At 49.8% G+C, this 19,213-nt stretch overlaps 4 protein-coding genes across 4 annotated transcripts; 1 reads left to right on the forward strand and 3 right to left on the reverse strand.

Moving 5' to 3' along the window:
- Positions 1-8: 8 nt before the first annotated feature.
- UCRPA7_5213 (hypothetical protein) lies at positions 9-1,835 on the reverse strand (the record flags this gene model as incomplete). The annotated part of the gene is made up of 1 exon (XM_007917760.1): positions 9-1,835. One exon carries the CDS (start codon positions 1,833-1,835, stop codon positions 9-11), a length of 1,827 nt encoding a protein of 608 aa, XP_007915951.1.
- A 4,471-nt stretch (positions 1,836-6,306) lies between these two features.
- On the reverse strand, positions 6,307-6,701 carry UCRPA7_5214 (putative dolichyl-phosphate mannosyltransferase polypeptide 3 protein; the record flags this gene model as incomplete). The annotated part of the gene is made up of 3 exons (XM_007917761.1): positions 6,307-6,468; positions 6,528-6,596; positions 6,663-6,701. 3 exons carry the CDS (start codon positions 6,699-6,701, stop codon positions 6,307-6,309), a joined length of 270 nt encoding a protein of 89 aa, XP_007915952.1.
- Positions 6,702-7,182: 481 nt separating this feature from the next.
- UCRPA7_5215 (hypothetical protein) lies at positions 7,183-7,923 on the reverse strand (the record flags this gene model as incomplete). Its single annotated transcript, XM_007917762.1, has 1 exon — positions 7,183-7,923. The coding sequence occupies one exon, from the start codon at positions 7,921-7,923 to the stop codon at positions 7,183-7,185; it is 741 nt and encodes a 246-aa protein (XP_007915953.1).
- A 9,429-nt stretch (positions 7,924-17,352) lies between these two features.
- Positions 17,353-18,191, forward strand: UCRPA7_5216 (putative hexose transporter protein; the record flags this gene model as incomplete). The annotated part of the gene is made up of 4 exons (XM_007917763.1): positions 17,353-17,375; positions 17,429-17,634; positions 17,693-17,873; positions 17,924-18,191. The coding sequence occupies 4 exons, from the start codon at positions 17,353-17,355 to the stop codon at positions 18,189-18,191; spliced, it is 678 nt and encodes a 225-aa protein (XP_007915954.1).
- Positions 18,192-19,213: the final 1,022 nt, after the last annotated feature.

Here is a 19,213-nt window from a genome sequence, read left to right on the forward strand (position 1 = left end):
CATGGAAGCTAGAGAGAGTTTCGGCGCTGGCGTTTGGCGTCTTTATTGTAGGACTGGGCAATGTTTCTCCAGTCGACTTCTTCATCATCCCCGTAATAAGAATTGAAGTTATCCTCTTCGTCATTGACGTTCTCGTCATCAGTCTCATCCTCACTATCATCCTCGCGATACTTCGGGTACAGATAGCGAAGGTCTATCTTACGAGCCTCTTCATCGGCAGGCACTTCGAATACCTCGTTCTTCCACTCTGCAAATCGTACAGTCTTCTTCACCTTGCTGGTATTGGCGAAGGTGGTCTGCGCTGAGAGGCTGTAGTTGGGCAGAATCGGATCGACGTTATCCATCTCGTCGGCCCAGCTTGCGTAGATAGGAGCCTTCTCAACTATGGCGACCTCCTCGCTATCATCATCCGAGTCCTCATCATCATCATCAACATCATCGTCGCTGTCTTCCTCCTCGATCTCGTCATCAGTGTCGCTACCGAATTGGATATAGGCGTCGTCGATAGATTTGAAGATCTCGTCTCGCTCAAATGCCTCTTTCAGCAGAGTCGTGAAGAGCTCGGGTAGGTAGAAGACTCCAATGTTCTCCTCTCGGTACTTCATCGGGCAAGCCTTCATAAGATCGTACGAGATCTCGCAGTAGGTGTCCTCGAAGAGCTCCCACATCTCAGGTGAGATGCTGGGTCGAGGAATGTAGGCGTTGCTGCCGTGAACGGCGGGAACAAGTCTCTCCTTCACCTCATCTTGATTCAGCTTGATGAAATCACCAGTGTCCTCCAGGTCGATGATGAACAATGTCACCTTGCCGTGTCTATTCATCCCAAGCAAGAGCTCGACACCACGACCGTCAATTCCGGCTGCCCAGTGCATGACGGCATAGGAGATGGCGATCTGCTTGACGAGGATCTGTAGCCAGAAGGGAGAAAGATAACTCTCCAGCTGGCCGAAGTAGGCAGGGAAGTCGCGCAGAGAGGTCTCCTCACCATGAAGAGGGTGTAGGACCGGAGTACAGTCGCCATTGGGATTATTGAGTCCTAGGAGCGGGCGGATGAGACAATGCTCGTTCTCGGGATCCGCGAGAACGGCCTCCTTGACGTGGGCCTTGAAGTACTTGCCCACAATCTGTCTTCGAACACCCACGGTGAAAGGAGTGATACTAGGGATAATCAGTGCGCAATGGCCATTGGTTTCGTCATTCTGAGGAGAAGAAGTCGGCATTCTCTCGCGGAATTGACGCAATTGGCCGTCTCCGGCCTCAAGGTAAGCTCTCACTTTAGGAGGCTTGGGAGCCGCGATTCTCTGATCTCGTTCGGCCACACGACGAGAAAAGCGCTTGTCGTGAATATGATGACGGTAGATTTTGAAACCCTTGTAAAGTTTCTCGATGGCGATCTTCTCTCTCAAGAGGTCACTAGGATTGCCGAACTTGAGGACCCCGTCGAAGGACTCAGGGATGCGATAGACGGTGCTGGCCTTTCCTCGGCCTATGACGGAGAGAGGATCAGTGCAAGGGGGGTGCTCCATTTTCTCATGGATGGTAGGGAGAAGGGGATAGATGTTGTGGTTCAGGATAGCCATCAGTTTCGCCTTATTCTCAGGTGAGAGAGTAGCGGAAACCGGCGACTGAGGGCCTTCAAGGGGCTCCCCGGTGGGAGAGACAGGGCTGACAAGCTGCATGGACTGTCTCCTGATGAAATCCACTGCGTATTTCTGGGAGAGGTAGTAAGTCTCAGGCCGTCCAGTCTCCTTGGATATGCGTGGCTCAGGATGCTTCTGGTGGTAAGCTGCGAAGTCCGTGAGGAACGTGTAGACTGCTGTCAGCTGCGACTCCATGCTGAATTTCGCGGTGAGATTGATTGGGAATAGGAATTGCAATTAGGGCTCGGGTAAATTGGGAATTTATTTGCAGTGAAGGAGGAAGGTTTTTGGGTATCGGAGAAAGATGTGATCGAAGGTTTGGCGGGGAGAGATGGAGCGATGGGTTGTGGTTGTTGGTGAGAACGGCAGTGAGTTTTGAAAAGAATTGGCGGGGTAATAGTTGGCCAGTGATTTCTTAAAGAACAATATGTAAATCTCAGAGAAATGGGAAAAGTTGTGTTTGTAAATATCATGAAGCGGAAAAGTGGTGTAGAGGTGAGGTGATGGCAAGTAGTCAACCAAAAAGTGACCACACAGCGACAACCACTCAAAAGACCGTTGAATAAGTACAGTGAAAAGATTTGGGGTCTAATATGTCCCCGCCATCGTTCCATCAACGTTCAAATGTTAACCGCTAGAAATTAATGTAAAAGAAAAAAAGGCAGCCCTGCCATCTTCATGATCATTATCGTGTGGTATCTATCAACGAGCCCCTCCACCCTCCATCCGCAGACTTCAACTCCCAACTGTCCCCTCTCTCAAATGCTTCTCCTTGAGTCTTTTCTCCTGCTTCATAAACTCCCTTATGCCCACTGGGACATTCTGATAGAGTTCCTCGTCCCAGAAGTTCTTAGCCAATCTCTCGGGGTCCTTGCCACTGGAATCCCAGTTCGTCTCAGAACCGCCGCCGTCCTCATCCATACTAGCCGCATGATGATCTGAACCGCGAGCACTCACACCTGAGACTCCAGCGGGAGGGGGCACAGTAGCATTACTGGCGAGTCCAGCCTCCTGGGCCCGTAGCCTTTTCTCTGCCTTTGCGCTGGCTGTTGCCCAATCCTCCATCTCATCCCGAAAACGATCCCATACACAATTGACACAACCACTCATGCAGCAGTTGTCTGGCTCAGACGGTTTTGGTGGTACTAGAACACCGGCCACCAGTGTGCTCCTCGACCTCAACTCGGCAAGGCGCTCGGCGCGTTCCATAGGTCCGGCAAGTCGAGAGCCGAACACGATCTTGGCTTGTGCCTGAGCGCTCTTCGGCGGCGGTGTGGGAACAGGTGGAGAGGTGGATGTAGATGGTTCTGGAGCGGCCGCCTTTTTGGGTGTAGAAGTCGACGGTTTCTCTTCCTTTGCCTTCCTCCCCCGGCCCTTCGGCGGAGAGGGTGTCTCCGGCTCCTCAGTTGACGAAGCGGGTGGCTCCTCAGGCTTCTCCTCTGGTATTGGTTGGGGTGTGATCAGAATGTTCTCATAGTAGGCGCCGAGAGGCATAGACTGAGTGTTCGAAGGCTCTATCGGCTTCGGTGGCTCCGGATTCTTCGTTGACACAAACATTCGCTGGGGATGTTGCCGAGCAATTGCAGCCAGTGACCGCAGAGGCCGTGGCTTTGACAGGATTCTACCTGCGCTTAAAGACATCGTTGATCTATAACAGAAAAGAAAAACAGTAACTATCGTGGGAGCATCGGACCTGGTTGGAGTGGTGGGGTAAGAGTCGCGGTCTTGAGCGCAGGCCGAGGGGCAAGTTTGATGTCAGCGGTGGTTGCTTTGTTGCGCTTCAAAATATCGCAATGCCGAGACGTCATAAGCAGGAGACCCCTGTCACGGCTGGCAAGTCATCACGTGGAGCATCACCTGCTTTCGTGTCCGGCACTTTCGCCTGAATGCCGACCTTGTCTACTGACGAATGCTTGCTAATTTGATAATTTAATGGGAATGGAAACAATCAACTTGTTCTCGCTGATATATTCCCAGCACCAAAACAAGAATAGTTTCCACCCCTGCCTTTGCCATGTTCGGGTGGCATAGTGCACTTACACGCTTGTTTTGACCCCAACCCATGTACATGGCCTGTGCGCTGTAGATTCCACCCTTCAAGAGCTGGCCCAATACGGAAGGCGGTCGCAAACCTGCCCGCTTCCAACACGCGTCAAGACGGAACATCACCGGAGAGAAACGGCCCAGCACAATCATACGGGCAATTGGCTTGCATTGTATATTATGCTGAGATGTTATGAGTATAATGAGCCGAGGGACGACATTACAATCACAATATGGAATTGTCCGCGCCCAAGCGACGCAAGACATCGCCCACCAGCTCCGTCGCGATAGACGCGAATAAGTCCACCACCCCAACAGACTCTCCACCAAGCTCCAGAACAAGGCGATCAATACGTCCATCCTTCGCGTCGCCAACGAAAGCAAGCCTTGCGCGACACAATCCAGACATATTAAGCAGGCGACAGCCAGCGGCTTCTACTTCTGCGCAAGATGCGGAGCCCAGCGCGTCGAGACCTGGAAGCCCTGACGGCGACGGCGACGATGTCGAAAGAGCGCTCAGTGCGCAACTCGAGAGACTATCCGAACCTGATGTAGCGGAACCAGGCGATGGGTCTATCGAAGCTAGCCAAGAGGCAAGCGGCACGTCTAACAGGCGTTTGAGCGCGCCAGCTAGGAGAATCAGCGCCAACTTCGCAAAGTCCCCAGCACGGAAAGTTGGAGGTGGATTGACAGCGAAACCACGGCGCTCATCTATCAAACCAAGCCCTCGCCCACTTCCTCCGCCCGGCCCCGAAGATGAGGAAGATATTCTCAATCCTTTCGTAGGAAGAGGACTGCATCGGTCACCAGCTGGTGTGATACCAGAAGTCGTGCAGGAAGAGCCGGAACTACCACCGACGCCTGAACATCCCGACCCAGTTGTTAGCACTCCGCCGTCCGGAATCCACAACACCCCGTCTAAGCGCCCGAGGAGGAGCAAGTCTCTTGCTGATAAGATCAGAAGCTCGCCTTCAAAGCCAACCCCATCGAAACTCAGACCTCGCATCGTAAGACGGGGAAGTCCCGAGCCTATACGAGACATGCCTTCTACGTTGGCAATGGCTAAGTCCAGTACAAGGAAGAAAGATATTCGTGGACTGGAAAAGTCAGGTCCAGATCCAGAAAAGGAGTTACGGAGAAACAGGCTTCGATCCCAAATCGCGCAGCTAGAAGAAGATCTGCAAATCTTATCATCTGAGAACAAGAGGATGGAGAACATAACTACTGTCACCTTCCCTATTTATCAGGATGATCTCTTGAGAATTGTAGGCGAGCATGTCATGCCGCGGAAACCTCAAAAGCCTAATCAGACTACCGCCTTCCTCGACGCGGCACTTAACCCAATCCCATTCCTCCCTTTTGGCAAAGCATCATCATCTTTGCCCTCACTTTTTCATCAAGACTCGAAGGCACAAGATGAAGATGTTTCTACACTTATCTCACACCATCCCATTCAAATGGATATCAAGAACGAACTCTCCTATCTAGAGGTCTTCACTCCGCTCTCGTTCACATCCAAGATACACCTGATTCAAGAGGAGTCCTCGGCGGGCGCGGCTTTGCAGAGACATGTTATCACGGCGAAATCAAATCCTCCTGGTTTTTTCACCACAAGGCTCGAAATGACAGTCAACACAAAGACTTTAGCGATCACTGATATGAGCGTTCCCCGTGTGGAACCAGCCGCCGTCACGGAGCTCATCCCTTTTATCGACAACATCCTGGGACAAGGTAACTCAAACAGTGCCTTGATGAAGAACGTCAGCATTATTACCTGGGCAATGGGTGAATGGTACCGCGTCGCAATGCAAAGAGCACAGTTCTGGATTGATTTGAAGGATGGGCTGGGCTCTAAGGATGCCATTACACACTCCGTGCACTCGATGAGAACTCGAAAGCCAACGCGACGAAGGAGAAGACATCAAAATACCGAGGACAGCGAGCATGAAGACGAGGATAGCGCGCCGAGTGCGAGGAAACGTCAGAGAACGAAAACCGAAGTACTCTCCCAACTAGGGCAATTATCTACAAACTTGGTAATTCCAATCCTCGGCAGTTCTGAGGGAGCCATGTCAGACCTACGGGTTGAATGGCGCATCGAATTCGACTGGACTGGTGAAGCAAGAAGCAAGATTGGGGTTCAGGTAGGTGTACCTGCCAAATGTAAGTCACTGCTCGCCCTCCACCAAGATTGACGCTTACAATATTACAGGGCACCAAGGCGATGAGCGTAAGAGGTTGGCTGGCATCCCAGATCTTTTCAACAAGATGTTACATGGAGGAGAGGATCCATTGGTAGCTGTGAAGATCGTCGTCTCGCTACTGGCCGGCGATGCCAGCGCATGATGAATGCACGAAGTGACGAAAGAGAAGCTGTTGCCCAAGTGCAGTGTAAATAGCACCTACAATACATCTCGTGCAATTGCCGAGTGAAGCTCGACTTGTTACACTCGCGAAGAGAGCTGTATTATCAAGACGTCGATCCTCCATTGGCTTCGAGTATTCTCGCTAGCTTCTCTGCTTCATGTGATCTTACAACTTGCCAATCATTGCTTTTGAGTAGCCTTCCATGTAGCCTTTCATGTAGCCTTCCAGTGATCCATCCATGCACGTCCTCTTCCAATTAGTCCACATCGACGCCCAGTGTGCGGAGGTCTTTCTTAGCCAGCTCAATCTCGCCCATCAACTCCTTGTACGCATCAGGGCAGTCGTTGAAAGTGAAGACACCCCAGCCGAGACGAACGAGCAGGTAAGCACCGAGGGAAACGAGAGCCCAGAAGGGGAGCTGCGCAAGAGAGGATTAGTGGCCGGGCCAGGAGAGAATCAATTGGGGGATGCGCTTACCACCGGGACGATCTCCTGCTGAATGATGTCGGGCAGGGGAATAAGCTGCAGGTACAGAGACAGATAGAGCTATACGGCGAGAATTGTCAGTTCACGATGGCAGCTAGGGGCGGCGGGTAGTCGTACGGAGCTCACGAGGAGCGCAATGGAGATGGTCTGCTGTGCGCGCGTCATTGTGGATTGGCTGGAGGATTGACTTGAGGTGGAGGGGCGAAAGGCAAGGCGCTGTCTATCTGCGAATAGAGGTCGTCCTTAGAAAGAGGGCAAATGAGTGACAAGAAGCTTTCACTAAGACACAGAAATTAAAAATGGCTAAAGGCCGAAGACACACAGACAGCGATGTACGTGAGGACACGATGGAATTACCGTGTTAAACCTAGCGGCGGGATGGCCAGGGGTGTTTGGCCGGATCAATGGTTCCTCCACCACCTAAAATCTACCCCCTCCAGTGACAAAAGCGCCCGTGCACGACCCCTGAGGTGGGCAACTGATGCACACTCCTTTTCAACTTGCCATTTCCACGAGGACATCATGAAGTGACAGAATGCAATGCAGTTCCATTCCGATTTTGTTCCCAGCTCAGCCCCAGGTAGACAAAAGCTCGGCCTCCATTCCATTCGCCAATGCGCATTTCCAACCCGGCTACGCTGGGTAATTAGGAAGGAAGAGCTGCCTCAACTTTGTCGATCAACATCTCCAGGACCTTGATCCTCTGTGTCAAACGTATCAACTCGTGGTCCTTCCAGCTGTCAGGCACAGTTCCGGCAGCTTTTCCTGCCTCTTTGACATCAAGTAACTTGATGCCCATAGCAAGGAACGAAGTAAGCGCCGTGGTTAGGGCTTTCTGTGCCTCTGAATGCTTCTTCTGACGGTCGACAAGGCCCTTTTGGCTCGTAAAAGACTTTCGCTCAGCCTCTCTAGCCGTTCCCAGGATCTGCTGGATTTCTCGCTCGAGTATACGCTTCTCCTGGATGCTGGTGTGAAGGGCTCTCGATCGTTGAGCTAACTCACTTATGGTGTTTTTCAGTGCCGTCACGACGCCATCATTGCTACCCACGAACAGCATGTAGCTCTCCACTTGTGCCTCACACTGCTCGACCCGAGCAAGTGCAAGTATCACTTTCTCCTTCTCGGCGATGAAGTCTCGCTGCATCAAGGTGAGCGTAGTTCCTGGCCCCGTCAGATTCTCGGCTTTGTCGCTCTCCTTCAGGGTAGATGGCACGAGTTGGTTGTGTAGGTAAGCAGGAGGCATGACCAAGCTCAGTTGACCCTCCGCGGCTTTGTTCGAGGGCTCCTGTGCGAGTGACTGATTAGGAGGCGGACAGCAAGTTGTCGTCCCCCCAAGGGTGTTGTGCTTTGCGTCCTGGGTGTGAGTGACTACCTCTGGAGACAACATGTTGCTTTCGATTTATTAAGGCATGCAGTGATGGTCCGCGTGGGAATTGATCATGGGTAGCAGGGCCGACAAATGCTGGCGTAGCCTACACAACAGTCGCGTTGCTTATATATGCGATCGGCCAAAGAAGTATCTGTACTAGTCTACGCATGTGGCAAGAGTGGTTGCTTCCAGAATGATTCTGTGATCAAGACATATTGGAAATACACATGTTTCGACACGCTAGGCTAGAGCATCTCTTTGTTGATTGATATCACCATCAACCCAAGCGATTCGGCTTCAGCTTCAAAATTAGGCAGCTAAGTTATCTTCTCAACAGGTCATTTGAGCAAAATCGATCCGGGTATGTTCTGGCTTTCAGGATAGAATTCTTGAGTTCACGGTGTGCTTCTACAATTTCCACCCCTCATTCCCACCAAGCTTACGATGTTGCACGTACACCTTACATAATTTTGAACAGTCGGCAGGTTTGAACTTGGTTTGACTTTATAGAGATTTTAAAAATCCGTCTCTTAATGTTGTTATAATAGAAGGAGAAATGCCATATGTGGTAGTTTGCGCCACTTTCTCACATATATCCCTGACACAAAATGTGCCAAGTAACGGGTATTTGCCGCCCCGCCCCAATCAAGCGAAACAGGCAGCAGGGAATATCATGCAGCAGAGCATGATGGACCGTGGAATGGGACTGTAAAGAACACGGTGTGGTATATCTATGTATGTATCGTACCTTTGGGTCAACATTTAAATAAGAACTTTACCATAGCAAAGCAACCGCAGTGGATGAAGCATATATTTTCATCCATCAAGCGCTTCAATCTCTTCCACAGCTTCGAGATTCCCCAACACCTTAGGTGATACGCGGTGGAGTTCTCCGTCATCATGTCTTCCCACCTTCAGTCCAAAACCCCTACCTCACCTCTTCCTAGATTTGATACAACTCCATCGTCAATCCCCGAAGATATTATTCGTCTGATAGAATCATCAAGAAAGTCACAAGATCACATTGCGAGCAACTTGTCTCCAGAAAATGCAACAGTTGAAGAGAGTTTACGGAGAGTTCATCAAAAACGGACTCAATATTTCAGATGAGACCCAACGGGATAAGTTCCCCAAGATACAAGCTCAAATCATTGAGCTGACGGACCAATTTGAAACTAATGCGGCTGCCTCAACGACAGCTCATGCCTGGCTAAGCATTGAAGAGCTGGCTGGAGTACCTAAAGAAGTTTTGTCTCAAATGGAGAAAGGAAACGGTGATCATGAAGGCAAACTTCAAGTGATATTTCGTGACCATCTCCGTGCGGTCCTACGGTTCGCAGTCAAAGCAGACACTAGAAAGCGGGTCTACGTTGCGCATGCGAATCGATGCAATGAGAACATACCATTGTTTCGTGAGGTCGTCATTCTTCGAGACGAGGCAGCACGTCTCCTGATGTATTCCAGTCACGCGGCACTGGTAGTTGAGAATAAGATGGCACAGACCACAGAGACAGTCCACTCCGTGTTGAACACACTGCAGAAGGGACTTATGCCAGGAGGGCTCCGAGAACTCGACAAATATAGGAGGTTGAAAGAAATCGATTGTGTATCTCAGCAAGGGTCTTGGGATGGTCACTATTTTCTTTGGGATCAGCCCTTCTACAGTCGAAGACTACTTCAAATTGTTCACTCGATTGACTTGGATGAAATTGCCGAGTATTTCCCTCTTCAAACGACTATACATGGCATGATGAACATCTTTGGTCGCTTATTTAGTATCGAATTCGTTGAGCTAACCACGTATGATATGACAAGTTGGCATGATGATGTCAGTGCCTGCGACGCGGCCGAAAGGGGTGGCGACTTTCTTGGATATCTATATCTAGACCTATACTCTCGTGGGTTTAAACCTACAAACCCGGGGAACTTCCCGATCGTACCGGTATCTTGGCACTTACTTTCTCTTGGTCCAGCTTAACGGCCACTGACGGCTACCAGGGTTGCATGCGACCAGATGGATCGCGAATCTATCCGAGTTCAGCTCTGATTTGCAGTTTCCCAAAGCCCACATCCACGAAACCATGCTTACTGCGACATGATGATGTGGTCACTTTGTTTCATGAGCTCGGACATGGGATACACGATATCGTCTCCAAGACGCTCTATGCGCGTTTTCATGGCAGTGGAGGAACTGTGGTTGACTTTGGCGAAGCTCCAAGCCAAATGCTAGAGAATTGGTGCTGGGACCCGTCACAGCTTAAGTATCTGAGCCACCATTACTCTTCGTTGTCTCCAGAGTACGTGAAGCACTGGAAGGACGAAAGAGCAGTGCAAACAGGCGGCGCAGCCACAAAGCCACCTAACGTGCACCTTCCTGATCGGATGATAACCAATCTATTGAACTCTCAGAGCGAGAATAGGGCGCTAGCAAATCTCAACCAACTCCAGATCAGTGTCTTCGATTTCACAATCCATGACCCAACCAGCCACGAGTCCGTTGAGAAACTATCTCAGCGACATATAATCGATTGAAACGAGAGATATTTCCCCTAGATAGCTCATATATCTTAGGCGAAGGGGATGAGTGGGGTCACCCATATACCGATTGGAGAAACCTCATGAGTGGTGACTATCATGCTGGATATTATGCCTACTTGCTGTACGTTGCCATCTCCGCCCTGCTTGACTGACGTGTGATGATTGACATTGTTTTAGTTCTAATATATACTCGGCTGACATGTTTGATTCGGCATTCAAGACGAATCTGATGGATGAGACTCAGGGTTGGCGATATAGGCAAGTGGACTCGGAGAAAGGGGCAGCCTGCCAGAGATGGAGACATTGATAAACTTCTTAGGCCGAACACCAAGTCCTGTAGCTTTCTTTAGAGAGCTTGGAATTATATGATCTGTTTTATGTTTCATGTCTAGAACCCCGGCTGGACCCGCAGTCTTCGGGTTGATCATCGCCTGCTGATCTCAACCACCTTTTACCAAGCGACCTCGCACATACACGCGCGAAATGTTCCTGTCGTCTCCGGTCATGATAAACTTCTCGAATACAGTTCGAATGGAGTCTTCTTCTTCGTGAACAGTCATAGCTCCTTCTGGTTCTGTGGTTACCCAGACCGCGTCGAACTGTTTGCCAACCGTAAAGTTTCCGATCTGATCCTCCAGACAGCAGACCTTCGCACCCCCCATAGTGGCAAGGTAGAATACCTCCTCTAGAGATAGAGCTTTATCCTTCCCGCCAGAAGCGACTTCTCTCGCGTTCGATGCGATAACGGCTTGGCGGATGTTGTCAAGAATGCTCGAGGAGAAGCCACCACCACTATCAGTTCCCAATCCAACTTTGATGCCATGGTTTAAGAATTGACGTATTGGTGCAGCCATGAACCCTCCTCCAACGGTCATGTTTGAGATTGGGCAGTGTGCAACGCCGCAATTTAGTTCTCGAATTCTCTCCATGTCATAGTCGTTCATAAAGGTACAATGAGCTAGTATCGATCGTTTACTCATTAGATCAAAGCTGGCATACAGGTCTGCTTCACTTTTGAAACCCGGGAAAAGCTCTTTGGTCGCATTGATCTCTTGTTCTGCTTCATGAAAGTGGGTTTGGATTGCAAGCTGCTCATCTTGCTTCGCTATGTCGCCGAGTCCTCTCAACAGCTCCGGTGTACAACAGATAGCAAATCTGGGAGTGATGACTGGTCTCACAAGAAGCCCCTCTGGGTCTACACTCCTGATATGAGAAATGCATTCTCGAGTCTCGTGTAGTGATGATTCAGCAGACTCGTCCCGAAGGTAGTCAGGAGCGTTGCGGTCCATATTGCACTTTCCAACAAAGGCCCTTTGGCCTTTGAATTTGCAGATATCCGCCAAAATTTGAGTCGCTTCGGAATGCTTTGACCCATAGTAGGACGCTGTGGTGATACCTTGCTTAAGGAAACCTTCCACGCAACTTTCATAAACGCGTTTGGCGTACTTTGCATCAGAGAAACGGGCTTCATGCGGGAATGTGACCTGGTCAAGCCAGTTGAGGATATGCAATCCTTGACCAAGGCCTCTCATGGACCACTGCGGGGCATGATTGTGTGTATCTATGAAGCCAGGAATGATGAAGCTGCCAGGCCCTAGACGGTGAAAACGAGAGCCTGGGACTTGCAATGCGGCATCATCATGGGCTATATTCTTGTGGAAAGCAATGATACGTCCATCCGAGTCGATTATGAGAGCCGCGCTCTGCAGGATCTCGAGTTCTACTAGGCTGACGGAATGGATGACGGTGCCGTGAAACACCAGGGGAGTACTCATGATGCGGGGTTGGGCAAAGGTTACCGCTTCGCGAGACATAAAATTGAAAAGATCACGTTCGTAAGCCTCAAAACCGAGAGGTCTGCTCGAGCTCAGCATGTGCTCACGGTAGCTGAAGTGTCATAAGTGAGTGTCAGCCCTCTGGACTAGAGTGGAGGGTGAGGCATGGATGGCTTTACTTAAAAGGGTAATAAATGGGTTCGGGTGAGATCGGCCGAGTTTTACCAGAGGGGTCCACTTTCCCGGCTCGCCGAGCCCCGTCGGGAGACTCCCGTGACGACTTCACTTCGTTCACTGCTTGGACGGCCGCTACCGATCGACTTTCAAAGACTGGCTAATGTATGTCATCTAAATGACCGGCGTAGATTCGATCTCAAGAGCTCTCTATCGTTCTGGCACTCCACCTAAGCTTGAATAGCCATGCGGAAGCGATTAGCGGAGATCTTTGTTTCCACTCCAACCTCCAATCATGCCCGGTAGCACTCCACCGCTCCTGCGGACAACTCAACGAGCTCCGCGTAGTTGTGTCTCTTGCTCTTCACGGAAAGTGAAGTGTGACAAAGCTATCCCTTGCTCAACTTGTATCAGCCGCGGCATAGCCGATAGGTGTACTCGCGAGACGGTGATTGTACGAGGTGAAATCAAGATGTAAGATACTTTTTACTCACTCTTTATCTTAGCTAACTGATCTCAAGAGCTACTGATCCGACTTCCTTACCTTCATATGATGATCTGTCCAAGGAAAACCAGCGTCTTCGAGCCGAACTCCAGGCTGAGAAAGACTCATTAAGAATAAAATTGATGCAGAGAAGACGTCAAAAAAAGCTGGAATCATATGAAGTCTGTGAAGAGATATTGTTTGAACGTATCGCTTCAACAGTACCCCCTACCGCGTCAAAGAGACTTGATTGGTCTTCAATAGCTGTGCCCAACATAATCTGCAGTAAACAGCTCGTGGACTACGATAGAAAATGGAATTCATGGGCGCACTATGCCTTGGAATACCCCCGATTTGACGAGGAACACGATATGTTCCTTTCTTCTCTTCAACAAGGAGTGCCCCTTCAGCATATAGATACTTCATGGCTTGCGGTATACTTCAGTGTTCTCTGTGTAAGTCCTCGTGCTTTCCACCCCGGCTTCTCCTCCAAGCCGTCAAAATTGCCCTCAAGCTAAACGATATCTTGTGTACTGACTGACTACTTCAGGCGGCCCTTCTCATGATGCATGATGATGAAGTTCATAATCTATCACTGCCCAATCGTGCGTTTATACTCTGCCTACTACCGAAGATTTTCTCTGACAATGGCATCTAGATATTGGCTATAAAGAGTTATGTCGCCACTGGTATGATGCAGCATTCTTTTGTCTATATCAAATCGACTTCATGAGAAAACCAAATATGCGAATGGTCCAGGCGGTTGCTATTTTGGGCATGTGCTTCAATAACTTTGGAGATCCAGATCTTTGCAGTAACATGTGGAGTTGCGCAATGAGAACTGCCCAGAAGCTGGAGATGGACAACCCAAAGTCCGAGCAGAATCTACCACTGAGCCCGGAAGGTCAACGACGGCTTTGGTGGACACTTGTTATTTGTGAATGGTATGATTATCCTCGCACTTCAACGCGCTCCAGCTAAGTCTCTCTGTAGGATGACAGTACCTTATCACCCGCCGCAGATTGAAGAAGGTGATTTTGACATGACGCTTCCAACTCCGGATCCCATATCAACTCACTATGAAGATGGAGACGTGCAGCCTGTCCACTACCACATTTTCATGTCCAGAACTTCGACAGTGTATTACAGATTTCGAGCTTCTGTCCGCGATGCAGTCCATCCGATTGCCGACCTTGTGCGTTGGGCGGACGAGGAGCTTGCTGAGGTGATTAACACTCTCCCAGAGTATCTCCAACCTGATAGTGGTGAGACAGAGACCATACATAGGCTTGAGGCGACCTACCCTTGGGTAAAATGGCAACGCTTTGATATCACGTTAGTACTCCTTCACCACAGACTTCGCATCAACCGAGTGCTGCAACGGCAATGGCTCTCGTCCCCTGGTGAGTATGAGTGGGCGAGATCTGTTTGCATAAAATCGGCTACTGCTATTATATGGATCAGTCATAACTGGGATCAACCAGCTACCATGCGGAAACAATGGTGAGCCCTTCCACAAGCTCGGCCTTGTGAACTCGTTCTCACAGAATCTAGGGCATTGTCAATGCATCTCTTTGTTGCGGCAATTCTGCTCCTTCGAGAGTCTACACGATCCGAGGAAAATGGTGTTCTCGAATTCCATGATGAAATTGAAACTGCCATAACACAACTTGATGGCGTCGCATCGCAAAGCGCCCTTTCACTTCAAGCAACTACAATGCTTCGTGATCTTTTGAATGGTGTTATTCCGCTACAAACCTGACCTTTTCCTACACCTATTTTTATAATCCAAACCCGTAGGCCTTTTGCGCCTCGTCACTCAGCCCTTCAAGACCAACGTACCCTTTGAGAGTTCTCTCGTCCAATTCATTCTTTTCTTGGTAGTCGGGCGGCGGTCTACCCTGTAAGGTGCAGGCAAGTTGTTCTCGGACATATGCTTTATTATTAGGCGTTGTCGGACAAGCAGCAATGAAGGCTACAGAGGCATTCACTGTTCCTTCATGTACTGGGTCCACGGCATGGCATGTCTGTGCGTATTTGTTAGTATATAAGGTAGTGGACGGAGCAGGTTGCTTACATCAGTGTGCCACCAAACTGTATCTCCTGCTTTGATGCTGGGCATGTGGACCAAACACTCCTCAAGGCGCAAGTGAGGATGGGACGTTCGACTCAATCTTTGGCTCTCCGGTTTGAATGTTCCTGGAAACCAACTAGTCTCATCGAATGTCCACTTGGTAGCGTCCATAAGCTGCGTAGGGTCGGATGGTGGACAGAAGAAGGGTCTGAGCAAGATGTATGAAATGGCTAGAGCCACATTGGGATATACTAGTATGGTGCCTTCATTAGGTGCTGTTTGAGTTAAGGCGGTCCATCCTTGGAACGACCGAAATACAGATGAATGTGCCATCCCTTTGAAAAGCTCCTGGTTTGCCGACATGCGCAAAGCCAGATCATAGCAGTCATGGAGCTCTGGAAGCCCACTGAAGATCTTGTCATAAGCTTTGCGGTATGTAGGGTCTGCCCACCTACAGAGACTACCGGCATCGATGTGAGGCCCGAGGCCGAGAAACTCCTGCTGAGGAGCGCGATCGCGGAGTCCGTCATAATAAACGAGAGGGTCTGAAGATGTCTCTCCAGTAGAATCATGCCAGAGCTCATTAAGTATGCGCTGAAGTTTAAGATGATTCGGATGGGACCGGAGCGCGGTTTGCGTTGGTGAACTGTAGAGAATCAACATTGATGGGCTCTCTTGTGGCCACCCCTTGATTTGCTCCTTGTTCTCAAAAACATAATCTCTCATGTCTTTGTAGAGGGCAGATGCCTCAGCTTGTGGAATGACATCTCGTACCACAAAGGAACCGATTCGTTTTACTTCGGCTTTTTGGGACTCGGTAAATCCATTCTCCAACAGAGTACTCGCATCAAATATTGGTATGATGCTGTGACCTTTCGAGGCGATCTCGTCGGTAATACTTTTTAGTCCATCACAGACTTTGAGCCAGCTGCATCGAAGAGCCTCCTGACCATACTCGGCTATGATGGCTTTCTTGGTAGCCAGAAAATCTGAATCCTTTGCCTCAACGGAGCCTTCAGAGGTGTATTCTGCCCATGCGGGCCACTCCCTCACTTTTCCTGGCATATCGATGGTCGTTATCCGGAAAATACCGCTTTGAAAGATAGATCGCTCAGAATTCAATCTAGCTATTTCGATCCCCAAGACTTTTAAATATCACACAGAGCGGCCAATGCCGATTTATTGGACCTTGTCTACGGCCTAGCTCGCACGAGGTCGGCCGAGTTCGGGTCAGTTCTCCTAAGCCTTGGCATCCTCGATTCAAGGCTTGTGATTGGACATCGGCAGATCTAGGCCAAGGAAACTGATAAGAAAGACCAAAACTAAGTTTTCGGGCCAATCAAATGTAACTCATCTCAAATAGCATCCATTCTCCAGAATTCGAGATATAAGAATGATCGGGATCTTGTAGCATTATGATCGCCTTGATGACCTTGTCTGCCGACTGTTGTGCTGCTTCAGAGTACTCAGTTTCCCACGGTAGCGAAACGAATCTTCAAGATGGCGGTCATAGAGCGAAAACATGTCTCGAAGCTGGTCCCAGAAAACCTCAAAGTGTTGTCAGCACTCTTGCTAGCTGTCGCCATTGTTAATTCCGCAGTGAGTATTCCTTGAGTACTGGAAGCACAGAGTGTTGACTTGTTCTCATGAAGACCCTTGGATATGACTCGTCGGTGATGAATGGTCTCTTGATCCTCCCCTCTTATTCGGAATATTTCCACCTCACCACAGCGACCGAAGGCCTCAACAACGCGGCGTCATGGATGGGCTCGATTCTGGGTTCCTTTCTGATGCAGCCAATCCCCGACTACTTTGGTCGTCGCCGTGCGATCTTGGTTGCTTCTGCTATTGCTGCAATTGGCATCATACTCCAAGCCGCGGCACAGAATGTCCCAATGTTCGTTGTCGCCCGAATTATTGTTGGAATCGGCTCTGCGGTGAGCAACGGTGCGGCACCTACCCTACTAGGAGAGCTGCTCCCAGCGCATAAACGAGGCCGTATTTTGGGCCTCTTTTTCTCCTGCTTTTATGTTGGCAGTCTCCTCTCGGCCATTGTCAATTACGGCAGCCAAAACATTTTGAGCACTTGGGCATGGCGACTTCCCTCTCTTCTTCAAGCCGTGCCTAGCTTGTTGGCCGTTATGCTAGTTCCGTTTGTTCCGGAGTCTCCCCGTTGGCTTATCTCTCAAGACCGCCATGAGGAGGCTCTTGAGGTACTGCTCATCATGCAAGAAGAGCAGACTGTCGACATCCAGAAAGGACGCGAACAACTGCACGAAATTCGAGCTATCATGGCCAAGGAAGCAGAAGAGTATCCTCGTAACCCGTGGAGAGAAATAATTTCCACACCTGCGAACCGAAAACGTCTGGCGATCTTGGTTAGCTTTGGCCCGATGATCAACATGTTTGGAAACTTCATCATCTCGTAAGTTCGGAGCTTATACAATCAATATATCACCTCTAATACTCTGATGACAGGTTCTACTTGACTAAGATTCTTGATCAAGCCGGAATCAAGGACACAACCACTCAGACACAGATCCAGGTCATCATCAATTGCTGGTCGTTCGCAATTGCAGTTTTTGGTAGTTATATGCTCGATATTCTCGGCCGCAGAACTCAGACTTTCATCAGCGTTGCCGGAATGGTCGTGACACTGTACATCGTTGGTGGTCTCATCAAGAGTAAGCTGACCAGTGATCTCCTTCATTTGCAAAAACCATGTTACTTACGATTTATCAGCATATGGCGAAAGCTCAAACAATTCCGGCATATATGGCACAATTGCAGTCATTTTCCTCTTCCAGGGCTTCTACGCATTTGCCATCACGCCTATGACAAGTTTGTATCCAACTGAAGTAGCCCCCTTCAAGCTGAGGGCAACTGGCATCGCCATTTTCCGCATGCTTGACTCCGGCTTCGGGTAAGCAGTCACTTTTACTGCATTACTAACTAATACTTACTTCTCTATAGACTTCTTGCATCTTTCGCTATGGCCTACGCTATGGCAGACTTGGGTTGGAAATTTTACCTCATCAATGCTTCATGGGACTTGGTCTTCCTGGTTATTGCCTATTTCACCTTCGTCGAGACTAAGGGCCTCAAACTCGAGGAGATCGCCGCTAAGTTTGAGGGATCTCAAATTTTAGAAGCTGCTTTGGCAGAAGACAGTTCATCTGTCGAAGGCGCTGTCCTCTCTGACAAAAATGCAGGGGAGGTTAAAGAGCAGGCTCTGCCTTGAGTAGATTGTGCAGGGAACAAAAGAGAAACCGAAATAGTTCCGAGAGACCTAGCTCTAAAGTGGCTGCACGATGAGTTCGTGGGATACTGATTTCGGATTTCCTAGTGTAGATGGTCCCTTGACTTCACCCGTATAGACGTGCTTCTTTATGAATTTCAATAGACGCTCCACCGCCCTGTATAGAGCAAGATGATGTTGTTAGAGACGCAAATTCTATCTACAATTCCGAAGAAGAGAACTCTTAACAAGTGAAACACGTTGCAAGAAGCGAATTCACCTCATCCAAAGGTCTGAGGGTCGATCTTCCAGCGATCGCATTTGTTTTCGAGATACCCGCCCTGCTTCCCGTCTGCTCCGCCACAGTTACAACTATCGATAGGTCCCTTCATGTAGCGCATGCACTGGGCATAATTTAGGATAAAGTCGCAGCCTGGTTTGATTAATAGCTCGGTGACAATGTGGTTAGCCCACTGGCCATTCGCAGGCGGGTCGTCGTTACGGCTACGGACCAGATTGCTGCCACTCCCAAGCGGATTTCACAGCACAACGCCATCCGTACCCGGATTTCCGCCAAAAAGTGTTCGCCGTATTGGCCAGCTGCGTGTTGGTAGCTTTTTGGCCCTTGTCGTAGCAGTGACGCTGATCCTTTGAGCGGGGCTCTCGGTTAGCCTGTCGGGCTCCTTGGTTGACTGCGTCGTCTTGGTCGTGCTTGTTGTTGACGAGGGGTTTGGGCAGATCGTGCCAGCTCCGTTATAATCTTGGTCGCTGGGGTCGTCAGGGCTGTCTGGCGAACCCTTGTTTCCCCATTCCTGGCCGCCTTGATACGCGTTCGTCCATGCATCCCACCAGCACTTGTATACAAAATCTGGTCCACAAGCCCTGCCTCCGGCCGGATCGCGCGCTTGGGTCAGGGGCCGCCTGCCACGGGCGTCGGTGCGTTTGGTCCAATGCTTGCCGGAGGAAGTGGGAAAGGAGTGAAACAGGGCAGCAGTGCCTACTGCTGACCAACACCCTCTCAAGAT

Source organism: Phaeoacremonium minimum (genome assembly GCF_000392275.1).
Source record: "Phaeoacremonium minimum UCRPA7 unplaced genomic scaffold PA7_03_scaffold_408, whole genome shotgun sequence".
In the NCBI taxonomy this organism is placed as follows: domain Eukaryota; kingdom Fungi; phylum Ascomycota; class Sordariomycetes; order Togniniales; family Togniniaceae; genus Phaeoacremonium; species Phaeoacremonium minimum.